Source organism: Crocodylus siamensis, chromosome 2 (assembly GCF_052110815.1).
Source record: "Crocodylus siamensis isolate JL-2025a chromosome 2, ASM5211081v1, whole genome shotgun sequence".
Taxonomy (NCBI): Eukaryota; Metazoa; Chordata; order Crocodylia; family Crocodylidae; genus Crocodylus; species Crocodylus siamensis.
In genome coordinates this window covers 200,412,607-200,434,256 of record NC_143396.1, presented here as the reverse complement: position 1 = coordinate 200,434,256, position 21,650 = coordinate 200,412,607, and the positions used below count along the sequence as shown (strand labels likewise).

Below are 21,650 nucleotides of genomic sequence, written 5' to 3'. Positions count from 1 at the left end.
GGTATTTTGGACAGCAGAAATAAGGGCCGTGTTCAAGGGATGTAACTCCATAGCCTTGCTGGATTCAAAGGGGCATGTCCTAACTCAATTAATATTGATATTTCGCCACTTACAAGTATTCACTACAAAACACGGTGCTCTAGGAACCTTAGGCAGTTCTGCAGCAAGAACAGCAACAAAGGGAACATCCAGATGAGCATGCACAGGCTTTTCCCCAGGGACAAATGGCAGCAGCATATAATTGTGCTGCTACTACTTGTCTTGGGGGAATGCTGGTGCACACGTGCTCTGGCATATAGCCATTTGCCCTGAGTGGGGCAGGGGAAGTTGGAGCCAATACTTGGGCTGAACTGGCCCCACCGGCCTTACCTGGAGTTCAGCAGTGAGGGAGCTCTGTGGCCAGCCAGGCTCCAGTTTCATGCAGTGCACACTGCCACCATGTGTGCTGTCCCACTTTTTTCTAGTGCAAGTTTTTTTGACACTGGGATCTTCCAGTGTCAAATCTTTCCCCTCCCTCCCCTGTGCTGCAAATTAGCTGCGTGGGGAATGCCTGCATGTGTGGCATATGCGGTGTTCTGTGGCATCACGTACTGCACACCCCCTTTCATCTGGACATGCCCTAAGAATACAAATGGGTAGTATTGCGTTTATTGGGGGTTACAGGGAGTAGAACACGCAATAAAAAAGGGAGTTTCTTTATCCTGGTAGCTGCCCTCCTACCATATTTCCTTCTGGTCCCCAAGCATATGAGTACATACATTTGCAAATGCAATGACACATTAGCTCCAATTCCACTATTTTGCCACTTACACAAAACAGTTTACAACTAAATGTCTTGAACCTCAAAACAGGACAGGCTCTTCTGCCCCTCTCCCAACTTTCACCATGATTTGCTGATTCTGAGCTCAGGTCTCAGAGGAATACGCTAGTGAGCAGGAGAGAGATCGGGGGTATAGAGTCAAGTGCATTACTGGCATGGAAGACTGAAGAGATTAGACACTTAATCTGGGCGTCTGAAAATGGGATGAAAACATTGATTTGAAGAAACAGGACACCTGAGACAGGTGTTTAAAACGGGACATATGGTCACTTGAGGTGTAATATACATGCACAACCATTTTTGTCATCACTGACTAAGATAAACTAGCAATGAGGAAGAATGTGTAAAGTAAAGCAACTCACATGCCTTGATGCTGTCGGGGAAAACCGAAGGATCGGGCCCCAAGGTCACGGTGGGCCGGGGTGGCAATTAGATACGGACAGGTGGGATTAGCGGCGTAGAGTCTGGAGTTAGGGACTCGGAGCGGGTTGAGGAAAAACAGGTGAATTTATTTGACTTACGCTTCAGGCGTAGGCAGAAAGGTCTTCAGTTACAGTTGGAACACAAACAAACAATTAACAACAAAGGGGTCTGTTGGCCCACGAGGTTCAGTCCGAAGACCTAGTCCCAGGGCTGGTCAACAGCTCATAAATGGGGATCACAAACAACGAAACAAACAATAAAACGAACTGTAACACGGTGATGTTGAACCGCGTGACGCCAGTCCACAGCAATGGACGAATCGGGTGGTCGTATGAGAAAAGCCGAGGTCAGTAGCCAGAAGGTGATGCAGCGGAGACGTCAGTTGGAGGGATGAGCAGAGTCGTAGTTGGTGAAGAAAGCCGAGGTCGATGATCCAGAACCGGGTTAAACAAAGTCCAGAGGGTGATCCAAAATCGTAAGCCGTTAATCAGTTCGAAAGGTAAGTCAGGACGCCAGATGAACGTAGTCAAAACCGTAGTACAATAAGCAATAAGCCACCGAAGGAGGAGATCAATAGGCCCTGAAGCCTGACTCAGAGAACAGTCCCTGCAGCAGCAGCCTCTGTCTCTGGTCCGCGCGATCTCCCCACACACCACCACACACACCACACACCACCACCCCAAGGGAGGGGCTCACAGAACTTTTATATCAATTTAGTAGCCAATCAGCGTGCTCTCCGCAGAGAAATTTCTAGTCCGATTACCTCATGTCAGGTTCTGACTGAGCATGCTCTCAGTCAGGAGCTGACACAATCTGAGCATGCGTCTGTGGGGAAAGTAGGTCAACAATGATTGACAGCTCCGCAGGTCACCCAGGGGGCAAGGACTGGGTGAGCCTTGGAAATTTCCACTCACAGCTTCAAACCGCGCATGTCAGTTTAACCTCTTCTGTGCTGGCAGCACATACTTAAAAAATTTCCATGACATGCCCCCTTGCTGTCAGCACAGAAGCTAGAAGGCCGAATTATACCTCCTCCCCCTCGGTGTTGTCGTCGTTCCGAAACTTATCGGGAGAGGGAACGATGGAATACACGTGTACAGACAAAGCTGAAACCTTCCGTGTCAGAATCTTAGAAATACAACTAACAATAAGAACGATAACTAAGAACACGAATAAAAATGATAAAGAACTCCACACCGGAGTGCGAGATCTTTTATCTCGGTGTGACACAAGGGGACTCGGCGGGTGTGCCGTGGAAGCCTGTAGGGGTGGACAAAATAAAATCGAACTCAAGAAACACTGTACACCTGATAATGTAGCTGGTAGGGTGGTGTACAATCGCCCGTCCGAGCATGCCCATACCATTCCCAAAGGTGCTGGTGTACTCAATTCAGAGCATCGACCTGGGGCAGGAAAAGCATGCCTAGTCCTTTCCGGGGGGCCGGATTGTCTAATGGGTTGTTCCACACCATGGCAGAGAGCACTTACTAACACTGCTCGTAATATGGGGTAATAAAAACTAAACAATGAATTGTTTCCCCTGGGGCCTGGCTGAGTTAGATCGATTGTTAATGATTCGTTCCACACCACCAAGGGAGTAGGCTTTACGAGGGGTGAGAGGACGACCTCAGGGTCGGAAGTTTTCCTTCCCCTGGGAACGAGGGTGAGGTGCCAAGGTGGGATAATTGAGCGGGGGTCCCACTTTAGCGACATGTCTGGTCGAGACCAATCCTCACCTTCGGGGTGTATCCCCCATGGGATAGTGGAACAAGCGCATGGAGCTTCCCTTTCCCAGCACTCCTCACGAGGTGGTCGAGTGATTAGCGAGAGAGTGGTGAGATTAAATCCACGGGGCCAAGTGTAACTAGTCAGAATATAGCCTCCTCCCATCAAGGGGACAGAGATATTGATAACATTCTCCCCACTTTCTGAGACCTTGGTAAACCATGTTTCGATGTCAAACGGTACTGAATATGGGATGAGGACCGAATCCTCTACGGACAGAGGGATTTTAAGACACGCGGTCAATCCCTCACCATTCTCGTCGTCTCCCGTGGCATTAGCCCACATTGACAACAAGTACAGAACCGAATTTTGAGACCGCTCAGAATCTGAGATCGATACCGTAGATACAAAAATAACATATTTACAACACATCAAAACCCAGAGTACTCCAAAGTCCTTTTGTCTTCTTGGCATCTTTGTAGCCTTGTCTGATTTAAGTTGTCACTCTAATTTCCAGGCTCCTCTCAAATCCTCTGAGGAATGATCCGATAACCTGAAACGACAAACATAAACAAAACAACAGAACGTGTCCTTTTTTCCTATAGACCTCTTTCTCCTGTACCTTCCAGCACTTAATAAGGGACAAACAGTTGCCCCCTTGCTGGGAGGACAGGAGCTGTGACTTTAAGTAGTATCATTGGTATGGTTAACGTCTTGTGGTAGAATCGTTTCTGTATTAGAGCGTCTCGATAGCCAGTTGTGGTGGGTGAGTATGGTCCGTCCGCTATCTGTAAGGGTGACCAAGTAGGTGTTCGGATAGCTCTCTGCAGATTGTATTACGCCTTGCAAAACTTTAGGATGGCGATGGTTATGGTCTGGAAGGGAGACCCACACTAACTCGTTGTCTGCAAATTTCTTCTCCCATGGTTCGACTGGTTTTTCCGTAGATTGTTCCCACAAGGGTTTGGTCGCATTCAGATTAATTAGGATCTCATGATTACGGACTGTCCAATTTCGATAACTCCCATTTCCCGTTACTCGGAGCGCTTCTTTATAAAGTCCTATGGCCCGTTCCACAACCCCATTGGACTGGGGATGGTAAGGAAGATGATGATGCCATGTGATGTTATATGACCTAGCGAATTTTTCGACAGTGTTCGATGTAAAAGGTGGCCCACCATCCGATTGTATTGTGGTGGGAACTTGCCACATCGCGAAGACGGCGGTTAAGGCTGTAGTAACTGCTGCGGCGTGGGACTTCCGAAGGGGTACGACGGTCATTAGCCGAGAGCCGAGATCAATAACGAGTAGCCCCTTATTTGGGACTGAGGCTCCAGGTAATGGCCCAAAAAGGTCGACTTGCCAGGTTTGACCTGGGTTGAAATTTTCTTTTGCGAGGGCTCCTTGTGTGCTCCTCGTTGGATGTACTTTCTCCTTTGCACAGGCTGCGCAGGCTTGGACTACGCGCCTCCAGTCACGATGTAAGCCATACTGTGGCTTTTCTACTATGGTCTCACGCCATCGGGAGTAGCATGCCTTGGGGCCTGGATGACTCCATCGCTCGTGCAACCAAGTGAGGTAGGGGTCAATACAAATGGGTTCGCTCGTTTCGTCTAGGGTGAATACTTCATCATTAGTTACTAGTCGTGGCCTGGGTTCGCTCGTATCGTCTAAGGGGAACACTTCATCATTAGGTACTAGTCGTGGCGAGGGTTCGCTCGTATCATCTAGGGGGAGTACTTCATCATTAGTTACTAGTCGTGGCCTGGGTTCGCTCGTATCGTCTAGGGGGAGTACTTCATCATTAGGTACTGGTCGTAGCAACTCATCGATTGTAGCGTGTACCGGGTCGGTGTCATTCCTATGGGAACGTGTGTGGCGGACTAGTGGTAGGATCGTGAACTGCGACAACAGTCGGTATGTGTCTTCCCAAATGTCAAGGTGTTCAGTCGGATTAGTCGTACCAGTTATTATCTCGTAGATGTAATGAGAATCAATAGCGATGATTGGGACAGGGAGAGTCGCGTCGTGGTTTTCTAAGCAGTGCTGTGTAACTGCATGGAATCCCAGGAGTTCATTACGTTGGGCTGACTCACAGCCGGGTTTGATATCGTGTATGCAGCATGGATGACAATAAAAACCATACTTCCCGCCTTCACGGGTGGAACCATCCGACGCCATCCAAGCCGGCTGGGTTGTTCCGTACAATGTGAGGTGTAGTGTTGTGTCAATGATCGGGGGCGGCGGTAGATCCTCGTACTTCCATGCATTCCTTCAGTCAAAACAGTCTCTGTTACAGTAAGTTTCATATTCGATATGCTTGGGTTTTCTTGGTTTTGTTTCGATTCGTTTCGTGTGGTTTCGTTACGCTTCAGACTTTGTTTCGTTTTGGTACGCTTTGGTTCGGTTATCACGGTTTCTTCAAGTTCGGTTTGTGTTCTTCGCTTTACTTCGTTTTTTTCATTTCGTCGTTTGGATTCGCTTCGTTGAGTTTCGCTTCGTGTAGATTCGTTACGCTTTGGTTCGTTTCGTTCTGGGTTACGCCGTTTCAGTTCGGTTTGTCCGCTTAGTTTTGCTTCATCACGTTTAAGTTCGCTTCGTTTCAATGCGTTAATCGTTTCCTCGTTTGAGTTCGGTTTAGGTTCGTCTCGCTTACGTTCGCTTTGTGTTACTCCGAGTTTTGAGTCCGTTTGTCGCCTTTCTGAGCCGGTCAAGCCATCGATCGCCGGACTTACGCCGATGGCGATCACTCGTTTTTTGGCTTGGTCTTCTCAACAAACCCTAGAGCTCTGGCGAGAGCTCGCTGTCCCTCATCTCTTAGGGCTCTCAGTTGTTCCTTACTTAGGCCCGACTTGTCTAGAAGGAACCCAAACATGGCTCTTTCTAGAGGGGTTCTCTGCGGCGGTGAATAGCTTGCTCGGGCTCTTTGCTGTGGAGGTGAAGAGGTTCGGGTATAATACTTTTTCGGAGTTGTGGGTGAAACTCGGGGTTGCTTTCGGGGATATTCCCTTCTGTCACCCCCTCTTGAGTGGTTGACAGGATTTTCCACTGAGTAAGCACATTTTGATTCCCATTCCCTTTCCTCCACAGAATGTACACTCTTTTGGGGCTTCGATCTTTCCATCGCCCCTCTCAGCTGATCGAGTTGACCCAGGGTATGGATTACGGGTCCGTTTACTGATGTACTTAGCAAGAGCCTTGCTGTTATACTTTGACTTCCTCCGTATATTTCCGTGGCTGCATCAACCGCTTCTTGCAGACAGGGTACGTCTCCAGATGATAATACATATCTGTGAGGCCATGCCCCCTGCACCTGAGCAGGTGTCAGATTTAGAGCTTGGTGGGCTGGGTTCCACATGGCGTATGAGGCTCCGATCACTGTATACACCAGCGCGGTAGCACTCATATGGCCTGCATGTCCCTCATGCCACGTATGAATCTTTCTCTGAAGTGCCTCAGTAACCAGAGCTGGAATGGGTATTGGCCAATAATAATTTGCCAGCACTGGCACCGGGTCCACTACTTTAGCTCGGCTCCAAGCTGAATTGCGCACGAGCTGCAAGGCTTCATCTTGATTGATGGTCTCACTCCCTGCTTCTGCTACTAAACGCCCCAACCAGGCAATCGGTGTTTCATCATTTCGTATGCCGGTTTCCTTTTTCAACTCATTCATCTCAGAGCGCGTTCTGGTTCGTGTCGTGATGGTCTGTCTTGTCTGACCCTGAGGATCAGTTACCCATTTTTGAACTGCAATGGGAAAAGCAGACACTAATTCTTCGGTGTAATCGTTGTGTTGTTGGCTTGGTTTATTTCGTGTTACTCTTATGAAGTCATTCTCAGTTTCATCAGCACTTATGGTTTCGTTTGTATAATTCATCTTGGTTACTGGTTTAGTCATTTCTATTAATCCGTTGCTTGTGTTTGTTCCGATGGTACTCGTCTTAATCGTTAAGCTTCTTGTTACATCATTCGTATCGGTTCCAATAGTATTCGTGCTTACTCTTGATTTCCTTATGGTTACGTTGTTAGTCTTATCTTCGCTTGTTGTTTCAGTTGTTTCCGTTCCTATGCTGTGCTTAATTACTTTGTTGCAGTTTTCGTTATCCGTTTGGGTGCAATTCTCGCGTACGTCCTCCTGGTGGCGCTGGCTGACGTACGGAGGCGGTGGCTTGCGTACAGCAGGTGGCGCTGTTGCGGGAGGCCGGTTCTCGGTGGGCGGAACCATAGACAGCATTTTTCCGGAAGGCGGGCTCGGGATGGGTGGAGCTGGGCGTCGTGACGTCAGCATCGGTTTTGGCGCGCTGACAGTTTGGTCGGTGCCATCTTGTAATGGCCGCTCGGCCAATTTTTGTGTCACAGCTCTGGTTGCTGCCATGAGCTGGGCCCTAGTGTCAGTTAGCTCCCTCAGTAAGACAACATACTCCCGGAAAAGCACATTTATTATACGGCCTTTCTTCCACCGGGGTCCCGACCATTTTATTTTTCTGCCGTCCTTCTCCAGGCACTCTCGTAGCTGGACCAAGAGCTCATGCCCCCTAGACCCGATGGCAAGGGTCGGGCAGTTAAACCCGTCAGGAGGGGTATCCTCACCACCCTCCTTCACATACTTTATGCACCGGGCAAATTCTCGATCCGGGCCTGAGGTTGCCATGCCCGAAGGTTTCTTACGGGCCAGGGCTACGGTCCCGGTCTCCCCCCTTGGGCGGTAAACGGCCCGAGGGTCCTGGATAATGCAACCCAGTCCACTTGGGGTGAGCCGAACGGCCCATTCTTCCCCACTTTCTCCCCGGAGGGACAGGTACCCGCTCACAGTTCCTTCAGCCGGTGCGGCCTGATGGAATGCTATGTGGTCCCATAAGTCCTCGGCACCGATGGTCTGCCGGACTCGGTTGCTCCATGGGCAACTCCTTATAATCTCCGACTCCAATACGCCTCCCATTGATCCTGTTCGTGACGCCATGTCGGGGAAAACCGAAGGATCGGGCCCCAAGGTCACGGTGGGCCGGGGTGGCAATTAGATACGGACAGGTGGGATTAGCGGCGTAGAGTCTGGAGTTAGGGACTCGGAGCGGGTTGAGGAAAAACAGGTGAATTTATTTGACTTACGCTTCAGGCGTAGGCAGAAAGGTCTTCAGTTACAGTTGGAACACAAACAAACAATTAACAACAAAGGGGTCTGTTGGCCCACGAGGTTCAGTCCGAAGACCTAGTCCCAGGGCTGGTCAACAGCTCATAAATGGGGATCACAAACAACGAAACAAACAATAAAACGAACTGTAACACGGTGATGTTGAACCGCGTGACGCCAGTCCACAGCAATGGACGAATCGGGTGGTCGTATGAGAAAAGCCGAGGTCAGTAGCCAGAAGGTGATGCAGCGGAGACGTCAGTTGGAGGGATGAGCAGAGTCGTAGTTGGTGAAGAAAGCCGAGGTCGATGATCCAGAACCGGGTTAAACAAAGTCCAGAGGGTGATCCGAAATCGTAAGCCGTTAATCAGTTCGAAAGGTAAGTCAGGACGCCAGATGAACGTAGTCAAAACCGTAGTACAATAAGCAATAAGCCACCGAAGGAGGAGATCAATAGGCCCTGAAGCCTGACTCAGAGAACAGTCCCTGCAGCAGCAGCCTCTGTCTCTGGTCCGCGCGATCTCCCCACACACCACCACACACACCACACACCACCACCCCAAGGGAGGGGCTCACAGAACTTTTATATCAATTTAGTAGCCAATCAGCGTGCTCTCCGCAGAGAAATTTCTAGTCCGATTACCTCATGTCAGGTTCTGACTGAGCATGCTCTCAGTCAGGAGCTGACACAATCTGAGCATGCGTCTGTGGGGAAAGTAGGTCAACAATGATTGACAGCTCCGCAGGTCACCCAGGGGGCAAGGACTGGGTGAGCCTTGGAAATTTCCACTCACAGCTTCAAACCGCGCATGTCAGTTTAACCTCTTCTGTGCTGGCAGCACATACTTAAAAAATTTCCATGACAGATGCCTGCAAGTTGCATTTAATGTTAATCAAGGATTTATCCTCTGGTATCTCTAAATCAATGATGGTAGATGCCAAAGAGATTATGACAGGGGATCACCCTAGAAACACCCTTTTCTTATGACCTCCCTATAAAGCATCCACCCTTGTCACCGTCAGACACAGGATACTAGGAAAGATGGACCATTGGTCTGACCTACTGTGCCACATATATTCTTGTTCTTATTCTATAACTTTCACATTTTAGAAGCCATTTAATTAATCTTAAAGCAGTGCATGTTATGCTATTTTATCCATTACACTATCCGATTTCCACTCTTGCTTACATTGTGATATTACACATAGAATTTGGTTTCAGGTATTTTGGACAGCAGTAATAAGGGCCATGTTCAGGGGATGCAACTCTATGGTCTTAAGGCATTTGGGACCTTGGGCATTTCATAACTCACTCAATATCTACATTTCCCCACTTACAAGCATTCACTACAGAACACTTCTCTAGGAAACTTAGATAGATCTCCAACAGGAATAGCAACTCAACACATGTCCACATGAGCGTGGACATTTGGTTCCCTGAGGACAAGTAGCAGTGGCACACCTTGCACTACCACTACTTGTCCCCGGGGAATGCCCATGCCACATGGACTTTGGCACATGGCAAGTTACCCTGGGTGGGGTAGGGCAGGCTAGTGCCAGTACTGTGCTGGCCCCAGCTGTCATACGTGGAGTCCTGGGGGCCTCCCAGAGCTGCAGCAGTGGCAATTCTGCCACGCAGATCTTGGCCACTAACTGCAGCATGGCTCGGGGGACCCGGTTCTTCTTTTGAGTGGTGCATGTGCTGCTTTTCCTTTTAAAAAACCTATGGAAAAAAATGAAGCAGAGTGTGCATGGGCAGCGCACCCTTGCAGCATGGAGAATATCTGAATGTGCAGTATGCAGCACCACAAATACTTCTGCAGCACCACATACCACATGGCCACACTCATCTGCACACGGCCTAAGTTCAAATGGGTATGTTGACTCTGAATTTCCATTTTTTCCAGAAAATACATAATTTTGCAGATTCATGAAAATATTGATTTAATAATCAGTATGGGCCAGAAAATGGTATATTTATTCAAATTGATTAGCACTCTACATCCACAAAAGTCCTACTGATATTATTCAACACAAAAAAGCTCTCCCCTTCAGGTAGATAATTATATGCTGGTAGTTGCAGCTCAAGTCTTACAGTTTAAAAATTTTCCCAGTGCTTATCACCCTCATGCAAAGGTAGGTCCCTTAATTTGCTGGGTTCTAGGAAGATCATTCCAAATGCCAGTAATATTAGGAAAATACATTTAAAAAGACACATATGAAGGAACAGAATGATTTTGTTTCCCTCAGAAAAAGTCTCTTATTGTTCTGATACTAGCCACATCAATCAGAGCTTATAGGAAGGTATCTTCTATCAGTTCTGCCACACTTTCTCCAGGTTTGCATTTTGGGGATAAAATAAGGAACTCATGTAGATGCTTCTTTCATGCCTGAATTAGTCCCTTCCATACCAACAAGCACAGCAAGACTCCTCACACAGAGATCAGATTCTGACCCAGATCAGGTCCCGGACCTCATTTTTTAAACATCTCTAGCTGCTTCTCACAAAGATTTTTTTGGCCTCAAAAGCTTCCAAGTTAGTTTTCTTGCTGATGGCCATTTTGGTTTCATCTTTCCAAGTTTTCCACTCCATTTCCCTTTTTTCTTTGATTCGGATTGTCAGAAGTGACAAAGAACATTTCAAACATTTTTCTTTCAATATAAAGGAAGCTGTTAGGAATAGGCTGGGTTATAAGTACAACTCAAGATGATAAGAAAACTTGCCAAACATCAGATTTGACAAGAGGGAATACATATTTTCCATGAAATATATATCTAGCCAACTTTATAATCTTTTAGAAAATTTTGTCAAAAAAAGAAGAAAAATATGAAACAAAGTTTCAGTGAACTTTTTCCCTTCAATTTTATGACTAGTTTTGCAATAAATATTGACAAAGCTTTACTGTTTCAGAAAAATAAATAAGGGATTGGTACATGCTATTACCAATTTTTCATTAGTTCAGATTTTTACAAGTGTAAGGGAGAGGATGATTGGATCCTAGCTGAAAAATATTTCTGAAACTATCACCAAGAACCTGCCCCTTCTCTTATGCAATTGCTTTAAATTAGATATGAAATTAAACTTAAATGTCAGATCCAAAATCCTGAACATGGGGAAATATTTGAAATCTAAATGTTGAACATAAAGCTTGGTTCCTTCATTACCTTAAATTCATCCCACAAGTTCCAACTGCATTTTTTTCTCTCCATAAGGAACTAGTGCTAGTAGAGCTGGTTGGAAAATTGATGGAAAAGAAATGGTTTTCATTAGAAAATGTTGATTTCCAAAACCAAACTTTTTTCACAGAAGCATATCCATCACTTTTGAAAAAGAAGAAATTTCAGTACAAAATTAGAGGGGAAGAGAACCCCTCTCAGTTATACAGGAATCACCATTAGCTTAATAATTAGGGTACTCACCTGAAAAGAAATTTTATGCATCATCTCACAAATGTAAGAAAGCCTGACTACTGCCAACAACTTAAAATGCTATCTGGATATGCTTTTGGTGAATTGCACCTTAGTTTCTGAGTATGCTGATATTATCAAATAGTGTTATCTATTTTAATTAATTAGTGATTAGGAACTAGGAAGTACCCCTCTGGAGATATCCCTGGTTGCAGTTATTCAGTTCTCTATGTATTCTAAGAGTGATATAGACTGCGTCTCCATTTAAAATTTTATTATTTTATCAAGATCATTTTAAATTGGCTAGTCCATTATCTACAAGCGTATGCAACGTTACTAAGCACTGTAAGAGGTATGATGACTAAACTTTATGGGATTACAAATTAGCAGCTAAAACAACATGCAACTAACTGTGGTTTTTATTAGGTATTAAAACATATGGATTGCATATCCAGTTCAAGGAGATAAAATTAACCAGTTATTTCTAGCTGCAGGCTGTGCAGGTTACTATTAATAACAACACTATTTGGCAGATTTACTTCTATACGGTGTTTCATTTTCAAAAATCATGTGCAGATATTATCCAATGAACCTATACAAGGTCACAGTTTAGGTTGGTAGATATGTTCTTCCCCATTTTAGAAATGGGGAGTTGTCTTCCTGGTTTTCCTTTGATTTATGGCATGATTTTATTTCCATGAAAACCAGTGGCAACATTTTCATTTATATCAATGTGAACAGCGTCACATTTTTATATGGGTATACATGAGCAAGTAAATCCACTGGAAGCACTGGTACTACTGGCCTGAGAATGACGTGATTATCCAATGTGAGATAATAATGAGTTTTTGTCATGGGTAACTGAGGTGGTTACACTCTGGGCTGTAGTGTAGTATACAGATACTCAAGCTTGCTTTAAACTTCCTAGACTGCATACCAGTCTAGCCTAGCATAGGGTTCAGTGTAGGTTAATTTCCCTGTTTCTTGTTTAAAACTAGCTCAAATGTGTCTAGCCAAAACCTGTACTTGCTCATTGCATATGGGCACCACAAAAGATTTTTCTTTTTTTTCTTTCACTGAGTATTAATTACAGGACAACCAGGTTGAGGACACTGCAGGCTATACACTCACATGAATCTGCAGTGATGCAGCTTTCTAAACGCCCTTTCTAAACCAGGTTTAAAATGATACCTTCATGTTTTTCTCTAAAAAGTAAACAGCCAATTTTGTATTAGTTTTTATACCCTCCGATTGCCCTTTTATACCCTTTTGTTTGGTCCACCTCCACTTTTTATGAGAAGTCTTTGGAATTCAGTTCTGGTGAAATTTGTTTTTGAACTTCTTGGTGTTCATTGGTGATTATCTTGTGCCAATCTTGAGAAAGAATTGTATCCTGAACAGACTGCACACAATGATAAGATTTTGTCTCTGTTCTGAATAACAGTATTAAGCTAATTTTAAACAATTCTTCATATTAGAACTAAAAGGTTAGGCACTGTGCATCTGTCCCTTGATTAATGGAGCCTGGGCACAATATCCTTTTCTTGGCTGACTGAAGTTAGGTGTGCTCAAGCCTGAGCTAGGGGCTTAAAGTGCAGTGACTGACAGATCAAGTTTTTTCTCTCACTATTTGCAGTTATATTCTACAGAGGTACACAGTATTTACAAGATGCAAACTTCATCTCAAGTCAGCATATAAACCTTACAAAATCAATTTTGCTGTGAAGGAACCAGGGTTGACAAACAGAAGCGCATACTCACAAATATACATATGCTGGGATACGAAGTCCTCAACTCTAGATGAAAAAAGTCACATACCTCTTCTTCCCACATAAGTCCACACCTTACTGATATCACAACTGCACAATCCAAACCCATGTATCACATTACTTCTCTCCTGCTATGGATGCCAGACTTTCAATATTTTTTTTAATTGGCCTTCTCCAACGATCCTCTTAACAAATCTACCCTCACCCCCACAACCCAAATAAATTCCTGTAGCAAATCTCTACAACTACTACTGAAACCTGGTAAACAGAGGCATGTGGAAAAGGAAAAGGGGAAGTTAAAGTTGTTGTTTGTGGCCTGTGGTACATAGTAGTTGTGGCAATGGTAAAGGCTGTGATTGTGAATGAAAGAAAAGGGTGTATGCATCATGAGATGACATATCTTTTCATTTCCCTGCCTGGGGCGTGAGATAGGAGTTTCAATGCTTCACAATCACAATCCCAGTTTTTTAGTTTGTTAATTATATTCATTGCCCTGTTTTAATATTTTTAGATACTTTCTTAAGGAATATGATCTTCATTTCCAGTTAAAATCAAAATGATATTAAAGTTCTTTCACCAACATAAACAAAGACTCAAAAGACTTTAAAGATGGTTGCGGTCAGACTATTTTGTCTGAATTGCTAAAAGTTTCTGTTAATAGTTGTTCTTTGTTAATAGTTGCTCTCTGAAATGGTCAACTGAAAGCATCATCTCCCCCTATGGAAACAGTGCTAAGAATTTCCACTGACATCAGTCAGAGATGCACCTCTGGATTTAGGGCAGTATATGACCCTTATAGTATTCTGATTGTTAGGTTAGGGACAGGCATTACACATAAACAGATTTAAGTGATCAGGAATTGGTTTAAAGCTGTAACAGAACATAATTCAGTACACATAAGCCAATTTCAAAATGACTGGAACTGGTTTAAGATAAACTTGGTTGAATGTAGCATCAGACTTAACTGATTTGGGTTAAACCGGTTTATGCAACTTCTGTCCCAGACCCTTTCCTGCTTTAAGTTAAACCAGAGTCCCCTAGCATCCCAGCATGCTTTTCAGCCGCAGGCAGGGCTATGCTCTGTACATCAGACAGAAGGTCTGGCACCACCCCTCTGCTCTTTAGCCAGAGCAGGGGTGGGGTTGTGGCCAGAGATGGGCTTGGGGTGACCCCCTGAGGCAAAGGGGACTGCAGCTGGGGCCTGCCTGGCTGGCTGTCCATGGTGTAGCAGCCCCTGTCAGGCAGTCCCCATCTCACTGCTTGAGCAGTGGTAGGGGGGCATGGCTAGTTACCCCCCCACCTCATTTGCAGCCTGAATCAAACAGGGATGGGAAGGGGGTTTTAATCTCCCCCTCCATCCCGTCCCACCAGCAGCCTGGGTCTGCCCGGCCGTGGCGGAGCAGCCCATTCCCCACCTCCCCACTCCAGTGGCAGTGGAGGGAGCATGGCCAGAGCCAGCTGGCATGGTCTTGCCATTCTCCTGACTTGCCAGTGGCTGAGGCTGGGGCTGTGGGGCTGAGCTAGGCTGGCCTGTGGGTATTTCTGAGAGCAGTGTGTGAACAAGAAGCAAATCGAATGTCTGAGCATCTCTGTAGTGGAGAAAGACTATACACCCACAAAGTGCATACGAATTTTGTTCTAATAGAATATTCTTATCGTCAGTGAAAAATGCTGAGTGTGAACATTCAAAATCACACTGTTTGTGGCTCTACATTTAAATTTGTCTTTTTCTGTTTACTCAATAACTTGTAAACTTACATAGTGAAGATAACAAAATGCCCTTCCTATGTAATGCTAATAATAATGCCTCTGGCAAAATGTCAGGCTTACATTGTAGAACTGTATTTGAACAGTAGAAATGCTGAAATTTCAACACAGCTTTGGTTTAATGATTCTCTTGAAAAACACAAAATCCTATGTGACCATATAGAGCAAAGATGAGTAGCTGGCTATAAGCTAGCTGTGGGACAGGGGTATGAAAAAGTCCCACTATCATTTCCAGTCCTGCACCTGTTGTTGTTAAACTTCATTTCTGGAGTGTCATAAAACTGGAATTCCCTACTGTTTCCTGGAAGCAATATCCACTGAAGAGTACATCAATTGTCACACAAGCCTTTTCTGATGGAATCTCATGTTTACTGAATCTTTAAAATCTACAAAATACTTGCTTTTCGTGTTACCTTTTGCTTGTGATTTTGAATGGGAAGAGATGCTTATGCCTTAGGGCCTTAACCTTACTCTTATGTAAATGAACAAAAAGTGATACGGGGATATTGGGTAAAGAATGAACAAGGAGCTCCTCACTTTGCGTTGCAGCAAAAAGAGAGAGCAGCAGTAATTTTCCTCTCTCTCTGGGGTTGCATAATACCCCAAAGATATGGGGCAAAGGGAAGGAATAAAGGTGGCAGTTTATTTTCCTCCTACCTTATCTTCCCTGGTATAAATGCACAAGTACACACACACACACACACACACACACATGCATGCATGCACAACTAGCCTGCTAACAAGGGACGGAGTAAACTGTATCAATAGATTAATTGATTCTGTGAATCTTATGGCCTCTTGTTGCTTCCACTAAGTAGTGGAACAAAAGGGTCAACAAAAAGGCTGTGCAAAACAGTTACAACTCTTCCTTGGGGGCATGTGTACATGTACATGGGACCAAATCTACTAGTACATGGCTTGCTTTAAGTCACATGATGGTAGATTGGGTCCATGCTTGTGCAGACATTTGCTGCTGCTGGGAACCACATTGGGAATCTATGTAAACAGGCGTGGAGCGTAGGGTGGATAGGATCTGCAGGGGCTAACTGGTCTGCAGGGAGGGTTGGTGGGATCAGTGGGGGTGCTGGCAAGTCCAAGGTGGATGGTTTCCATCTGGGGGTGGGGGAGTGAGGGGGCTAAAAATACCCTATTCCAGGGGGAGGTGGCAAGTGTGTAGGAAAAGTGTTGCCCTGAGGCTGGGGCTGGTCTTCTCCAGCTTCAGGGCTGCTCACAGAATCTGTACGTATGGTAGGTTATATTGGGCACAGGGTAACCTGATCTACATAATGAACCTCCTTAGATGAACTAAGGTAGATTGTGCTGGCCATTTTTTTTGCCCAGTCTAAACTCCTGAATGTATGTACAGTTCAACACGTAGATTGACCTAACCCAAGTTTGGTCAATCAGCATGTAGTGTTGGCACATATTTTGAGACTAACTCAGGCAACAGGCATGGTTACAATTACAATAATCAATTAATCTATTGTGTATACAATCCTCAACTTGGTTTTTTGGTTGTTTTTAACATGTACCATCTAAAAAGCAAGACAGTAACTAGGAGTCCAGACTAATACAGTGTTCATTTAGTCTGGCCCTCATTGATTAAAGTATGTAGATGCACTTGAATATTTTGCTAAATCAGGCCTAGAGCTAACAAGGACTGTATTATTAGGGCTTCCAGTATTTGCTTCCTTTTCTGGTTTAGCAACAACAGAAGCAAATTGAGGTTTATGTAACTTTGAGTCAGGCTGGGCCAGGGGTTTCTAAATCTGGTGAGTATTCTACTAGTGATTTCATTTAGTCAGCTTCTGTGCAGATTCTTCAAACCATCAGTTTCTTGAACAAATGCCAATGGATCAGGTACTCTTTTAACTAGAACAGTCACTGCAAGTGGGTATAAATTATATAACATGACAACATGCTTCAGTAATTGAGGCCTGAAAATTTCTCTTCAGTAAAGACGATAAAAACATTATCATCTCCCATTCACTATTTTATATATAGAAAGAATAAATTGTGGGCTAAAAAAAAAAACAAAAAACAGTAAGTTATTTATTGAGCCTGATTTTTTTTATCTCCATATTTCTGACTGAGATTATTCCCCTTTTTCAAAAGATTCAATTTGGGCCTGGCTCCAGAGTGAGATACACTGGCAGAAGCCTGTTGTGCCCCCATGAGTCCAGGACCCACATGACCCCCAGCGGACACCTAACAGACCCCAACCCTGACCCCCAGTGCATCTGGGAGGTAGGTGGGTGGGTGCTAGGCAGCTGGGGGAGGCAGCTGAGAGGAGCCGAGGAGGGTCATGCCCCCTCCCAGTTCCTACCTGGCCCAGTCCTCCAGGGACCCACATGATAGATGCTGCCCAGCACATGAGGCAGTGTGGGACTAGGGGAAGTGGAGGGGGGTCACTTACCTGCCTCTTTCTCTGCCAGGGCAGAGATTCCCAGCCCCTGAGAGTGGCATGGCACTGACAGCAGCCCATTGCGTATGTGCAGGATTTAAAAGGGTCCACCAATGGCAGAAGCCGTAGTTTGGGCCTGGATCCAGAGTGAGATGCATGGGTGGAGGCCCATTGCACTCCATGTGAGCACAGGACCCCCAGAAGACACTGATCCTGACCTCCACCACACAGCTGGGACCCACAATGTCTGGGTGCTAGGCAGCTGGGGTGGCAGCTTGAGAGGAGCTGCAGGGGGTCATGCCTCCTCCCCTGGCTCCTATTTGGCCCAGCCATGCGAACAGATCCATGTGAACAGAGAGCACAAACCGGGCCCGGTGACAGAGCTAGCATGGGAGTTCACACAGAGGGTGATCAGGAGGCAGCAAGGAGACTCTAGGCAGCAAGCCTGAAGAGAAGTGTTGGCACAGCAGTAGCCTGGACTACTACCTGTACAATGGTGGGGATGCACCACACCCCAAAGATTCCCTCTGTGACCATGCCCCCCTGTCCTCCCGGCACCTCTGAGGCCTCCACCCAGACGGAAACTGTGGATCCAGCCTCCATTCAGATGGGGCTCTTGGCTGCATAGGGCAACCTGAGACCCTCTAAGTTAGAATATGGGAAGGAACATGGTGAAGGGGATATAATGGTAGGAGTCTACTACAGACCCCCAAAAGACTTAGGGGTCATGATTGACCACAAGATGAAGATGAGCCACCAATGCAATGCCACAGCCAGCAAAGCAAACAAAACTCTGGTTTCTATCTACTGATGCACCTCAAGCAAGACCCAGGAAGTCATCCTCCCACTCTACTCAGCGTTGGTGAGGCCGCAGCTGGAATACTGTATCCAGTTCTGGGCTCCACAATTCAGAAAGAATGTGGAGAAGCTTGAAAGAGTCCAGAGGAGAGCCACATGAATGATTAGAGGACAAGAAAGCAGGCCTTATGAGAAGACTCTTCATCCTGGAAAAGCATAAGCTCAGGGATGACTTGGTGGAAGCCTATAAATACAGAAGTGGTGTGCATCAGGAACTGGGAGAATGTCTGTTCACCAGGCCACCACAAGGGAAGACAAGGTGCAACAGTCACTAACTCCTGGAAGACTGTTTTAAGTTGGACATAAGGAAAAAACTGCTTTTCTGTCTGAGTCCCCAGGGTCTGGAATAGACTCCCCCCAGAGGTGGTGCAAGAACCTACTCTGCACACTTTCAAGAAACACTTGGATTCCTATTTTTCTGGGATTACTTGACCCCAGCTGACATACTGCCCATTGGGCAGGGGCTGGACCCAACGATCTTGCGAGGTCCTTTCCAGCCCTAATGTCTATGAAATCTATTACATAAATTAACAATAAGCATTGGCATAGATTAGTCAAACTTCCTATTGTTCTGTATAAAACCTTAAAAATGAATCTGTAATTAATTCCTCTATTATTAAAAAGTTAATTAATTGCTTCCATTGGTAAGGAACAAGCTCTCTATAGAGTGGCTTCTAGTTTCAATGTATATAAACTGAAACTGAGATAGAATATATAGACACCTCTTATATTATAATATCTGCTCCAAATGTTATAATGTTAATCTATTTTAAATGTTTAACAGGTTGAATAGTGCCACTCAGCTTAAATAGTAAATAGGGCAAGTCATTTTCTGAAGAAATTAGTGTTTACTGTCCATGTCTCTTTTTCTCCTCCTCCCCCCGCCAACCCTGATCTATTACAATGGCTTAGACAGGTTGGGTTTTCCAATGCGAAGAGGTATAGCATGAGGATTTACAACCCTGTAGAACTGACAGTCACTGTCAAGAGCAGAGATGCCTAGCTGACAGTGACAGCTGACAAAGAATTAAGTATTAAGAATTCAGATAGATAACAGGTTATGAAGCATGCATTCAAGAACTGCTTTAAAGAAGAACATCTCTCTCAGAAATAAGCTTCATTTTCAATAAGCAATGCATAGTGCTGTCATTTAATGGGTGATCATCAAAAGCTATTCCTTCAAAAAAAATATGGAGGAACTTAAAGCACACAACATTTCAACTAAAATAATTAAAGTCCTGTACCTCTGAAGAAACAAAAATAGTTTTCAGATAGGACCCTTTTTGAAAATAGCCAATTCTCACTATAAATTAAGAAACAACACACTACAAAAACAGGACCAGCCATTTTTGCTAACTTTCCTCTGGTTTTTCCTGTATTCACTTGAATAACAGAACAAGCATCCCTGAAGGATCCTTAAGCATTATGCAAAATCATCTCTGATTTATCAAGCCTAATATAATCTTGAAACATCAATATATTGGTTTAAGAAAAGCTTTGGCATTTGTGTTCAATGGATTTCCAGGTTATAGTTACAGATTCTTTCAAGTGTGTGTGTGTGTGTGTGTGTGTGTGTAAAAGAAATATTGAATTCTAAAAAGTTGGGGAAAAAACAGGCATCATCACATTTTCTCCTACTGATTCTCAAAGACCTACATAAACTGAACTAAAACAAATCTGAAAAAAGCTACATCATGCCATGTTATCACTGAATAGATAAGCCTGAAAAATATCAGAAAATGTAATCTGTTTATGTGGCCATGAATTTACAAATGGGACTCAGATCGAAAAAAATTTGATCCATATTTTGGTTCAGGTCTATCAGATAAATGTATTACCATACTGTCCAACTCATCCACACCATGGGTCAGAAGAGTGAGAGAGGGCCAGTCCAAGGACTGCATACAAAGAATGGGCTCAGTCCATGACCCCAATCTGAAGTGCTGGGCTGTAGGGCTGTGCGAAGCTTCAATCCCCAATTTGATTCGGTGGAGATTAGGCTCAATTCAGTGGCTGAATCTCTGAATCTGAATCAAATCAGGAGACACTTTAATCTCTCTGAATTGAATTGGAACCCTCCGAATCAATTCAGAGAGATTCTTAAAGAGTTGGTGATTTAGACATAGACACAGCTTTAAATACTTTTCCTACATACCTGAAGGTAACAGGCAGTTCATGAATGCTGAGATGCTGGGGTGGATGAAGCATCCCACAGGACCCAGAAGTGGACCAGAATCACTTCCAGTCCATTTTCAGATCTGCCAGGGAGCCCGTGGGTGCCCCCGCCACCCCAGTGTCTCCCCGACTCAGTGACTGATACCTCCTGAGTCTGGAGGGGCCCCTCCACAGCCAATCGTCAAGCTGGGAGGGAAGCGGGGGGGGAGGGGGGCATGTGCTCCCCGGTGGCCCCGGAAGTAGTCCAGAAGTATTTCTGGTCCACTTCTGGGTTGGCTGCCGAGCATGCAGGAGGGCCCCCCATGCTACTGTGGGACATTCCATCCGTCCCACCATCTCAGCATTCATAAGCTGTGATGGTACCTCAAGGTACATAGAAAAAAAACATTTAAAGCTGTGCTAATTCTCCAAATCGGCATCGAATCTTCAGATTTAGATTCAGCTGAATCAAATCGGGGACAGTGATCTGAATCAACTAATTGAATCACTGTCCCCAATTCAGGCCGAAGCCAAATTGAACATGGCCCATTTCACACACCCCTACTGAGCTGGTCTATAGAAGAGAACTGGAGCACAGGCCATGTCATTTGGCCTACAGGCCTGGAATTCAGCAGCAGTGGCAGCATTAATGGATGTGGCTCCCAGAACTGGAGTAGCTGCTTTCACCACCACATTTCCAGCTCCAGGTGCAGCCTTGTGGGCTAGATGACGTAACTCCACTCTCCAGATCTAGCCTGCAGGTCCAGAAATTCAGCAATATGGTGAGTGATGGCACCAGGTTCTATCTTGATCACCCCTCATTTATTACAGTGCAATTCATTATTTTAGTGTTCGAAGTTAGGTTCACTTACCCCTGCTGTGAATCTGTTTCTCTAAAAGCTGGAAACAATGTGGAGTAAGAATCTTTTTTGAAAATGCACTATATATTTTAAAATTTCTTGTTCACATGTAAGAGTCTACTAGAAGAGTCCATCTGAATTGAAAACCTGAGTGGTTTTGGGTAATGCACTTTTACTATGGAGTATTTTGAAGATGATCTTGTACAGCTTTATTTAGCCCACCATTCTACTAGTTTTGAATAGCAAAATGAATTGGCATGGATGTGCTTCAAGGAAAGTTCAAATAGGGTTTGTATGAATAGTTCAAAATATTCTGTTAGGTATTCTGAATGGC

The 21,650-nt window shown here is 44.9% G+C and overlaps 1 protein-coding gene across 1 annotated transcript; it reads right to left on the bottom strand.

Annotated features, from left to right (window-relative positions):
* Positions 1–1,967: 1,967 nt before the first annotated feature.
* Positions 1,968–11,306, bottom strand: LOC149871590 (uncharacterized). Its single transcript, XM_090034946.1, has 2 exons — positions 11,262–11,306; positions 1,968–3,521 (listed from the first exon to the last, which is right to left on the bottom strand). Exon 2 carries the CDS (start codon positions 3,440–3,442, stop codon positions 2,267–2,269), a length of 1,176 nt encoding a protein of 391 aa, XP_089891072.1. The 5' UTR covers positions 3,443–3,521; positions 11,262–11,306; the 3' UTR covers positions 1,968–2,266.
* Positions 11,307–21,650: the final 10,344 nt, after the last annotated feature.

Excerpts from the sequence above, each read along its gene's own strand:
- LOC149871590 (XM_090034946.1), bottom strand. The coding sequence starts at position 3,442 with ATGCCAAGAAGACAAAAGGACTTTGGAGTACTCTGGGTTTTGATGTGT.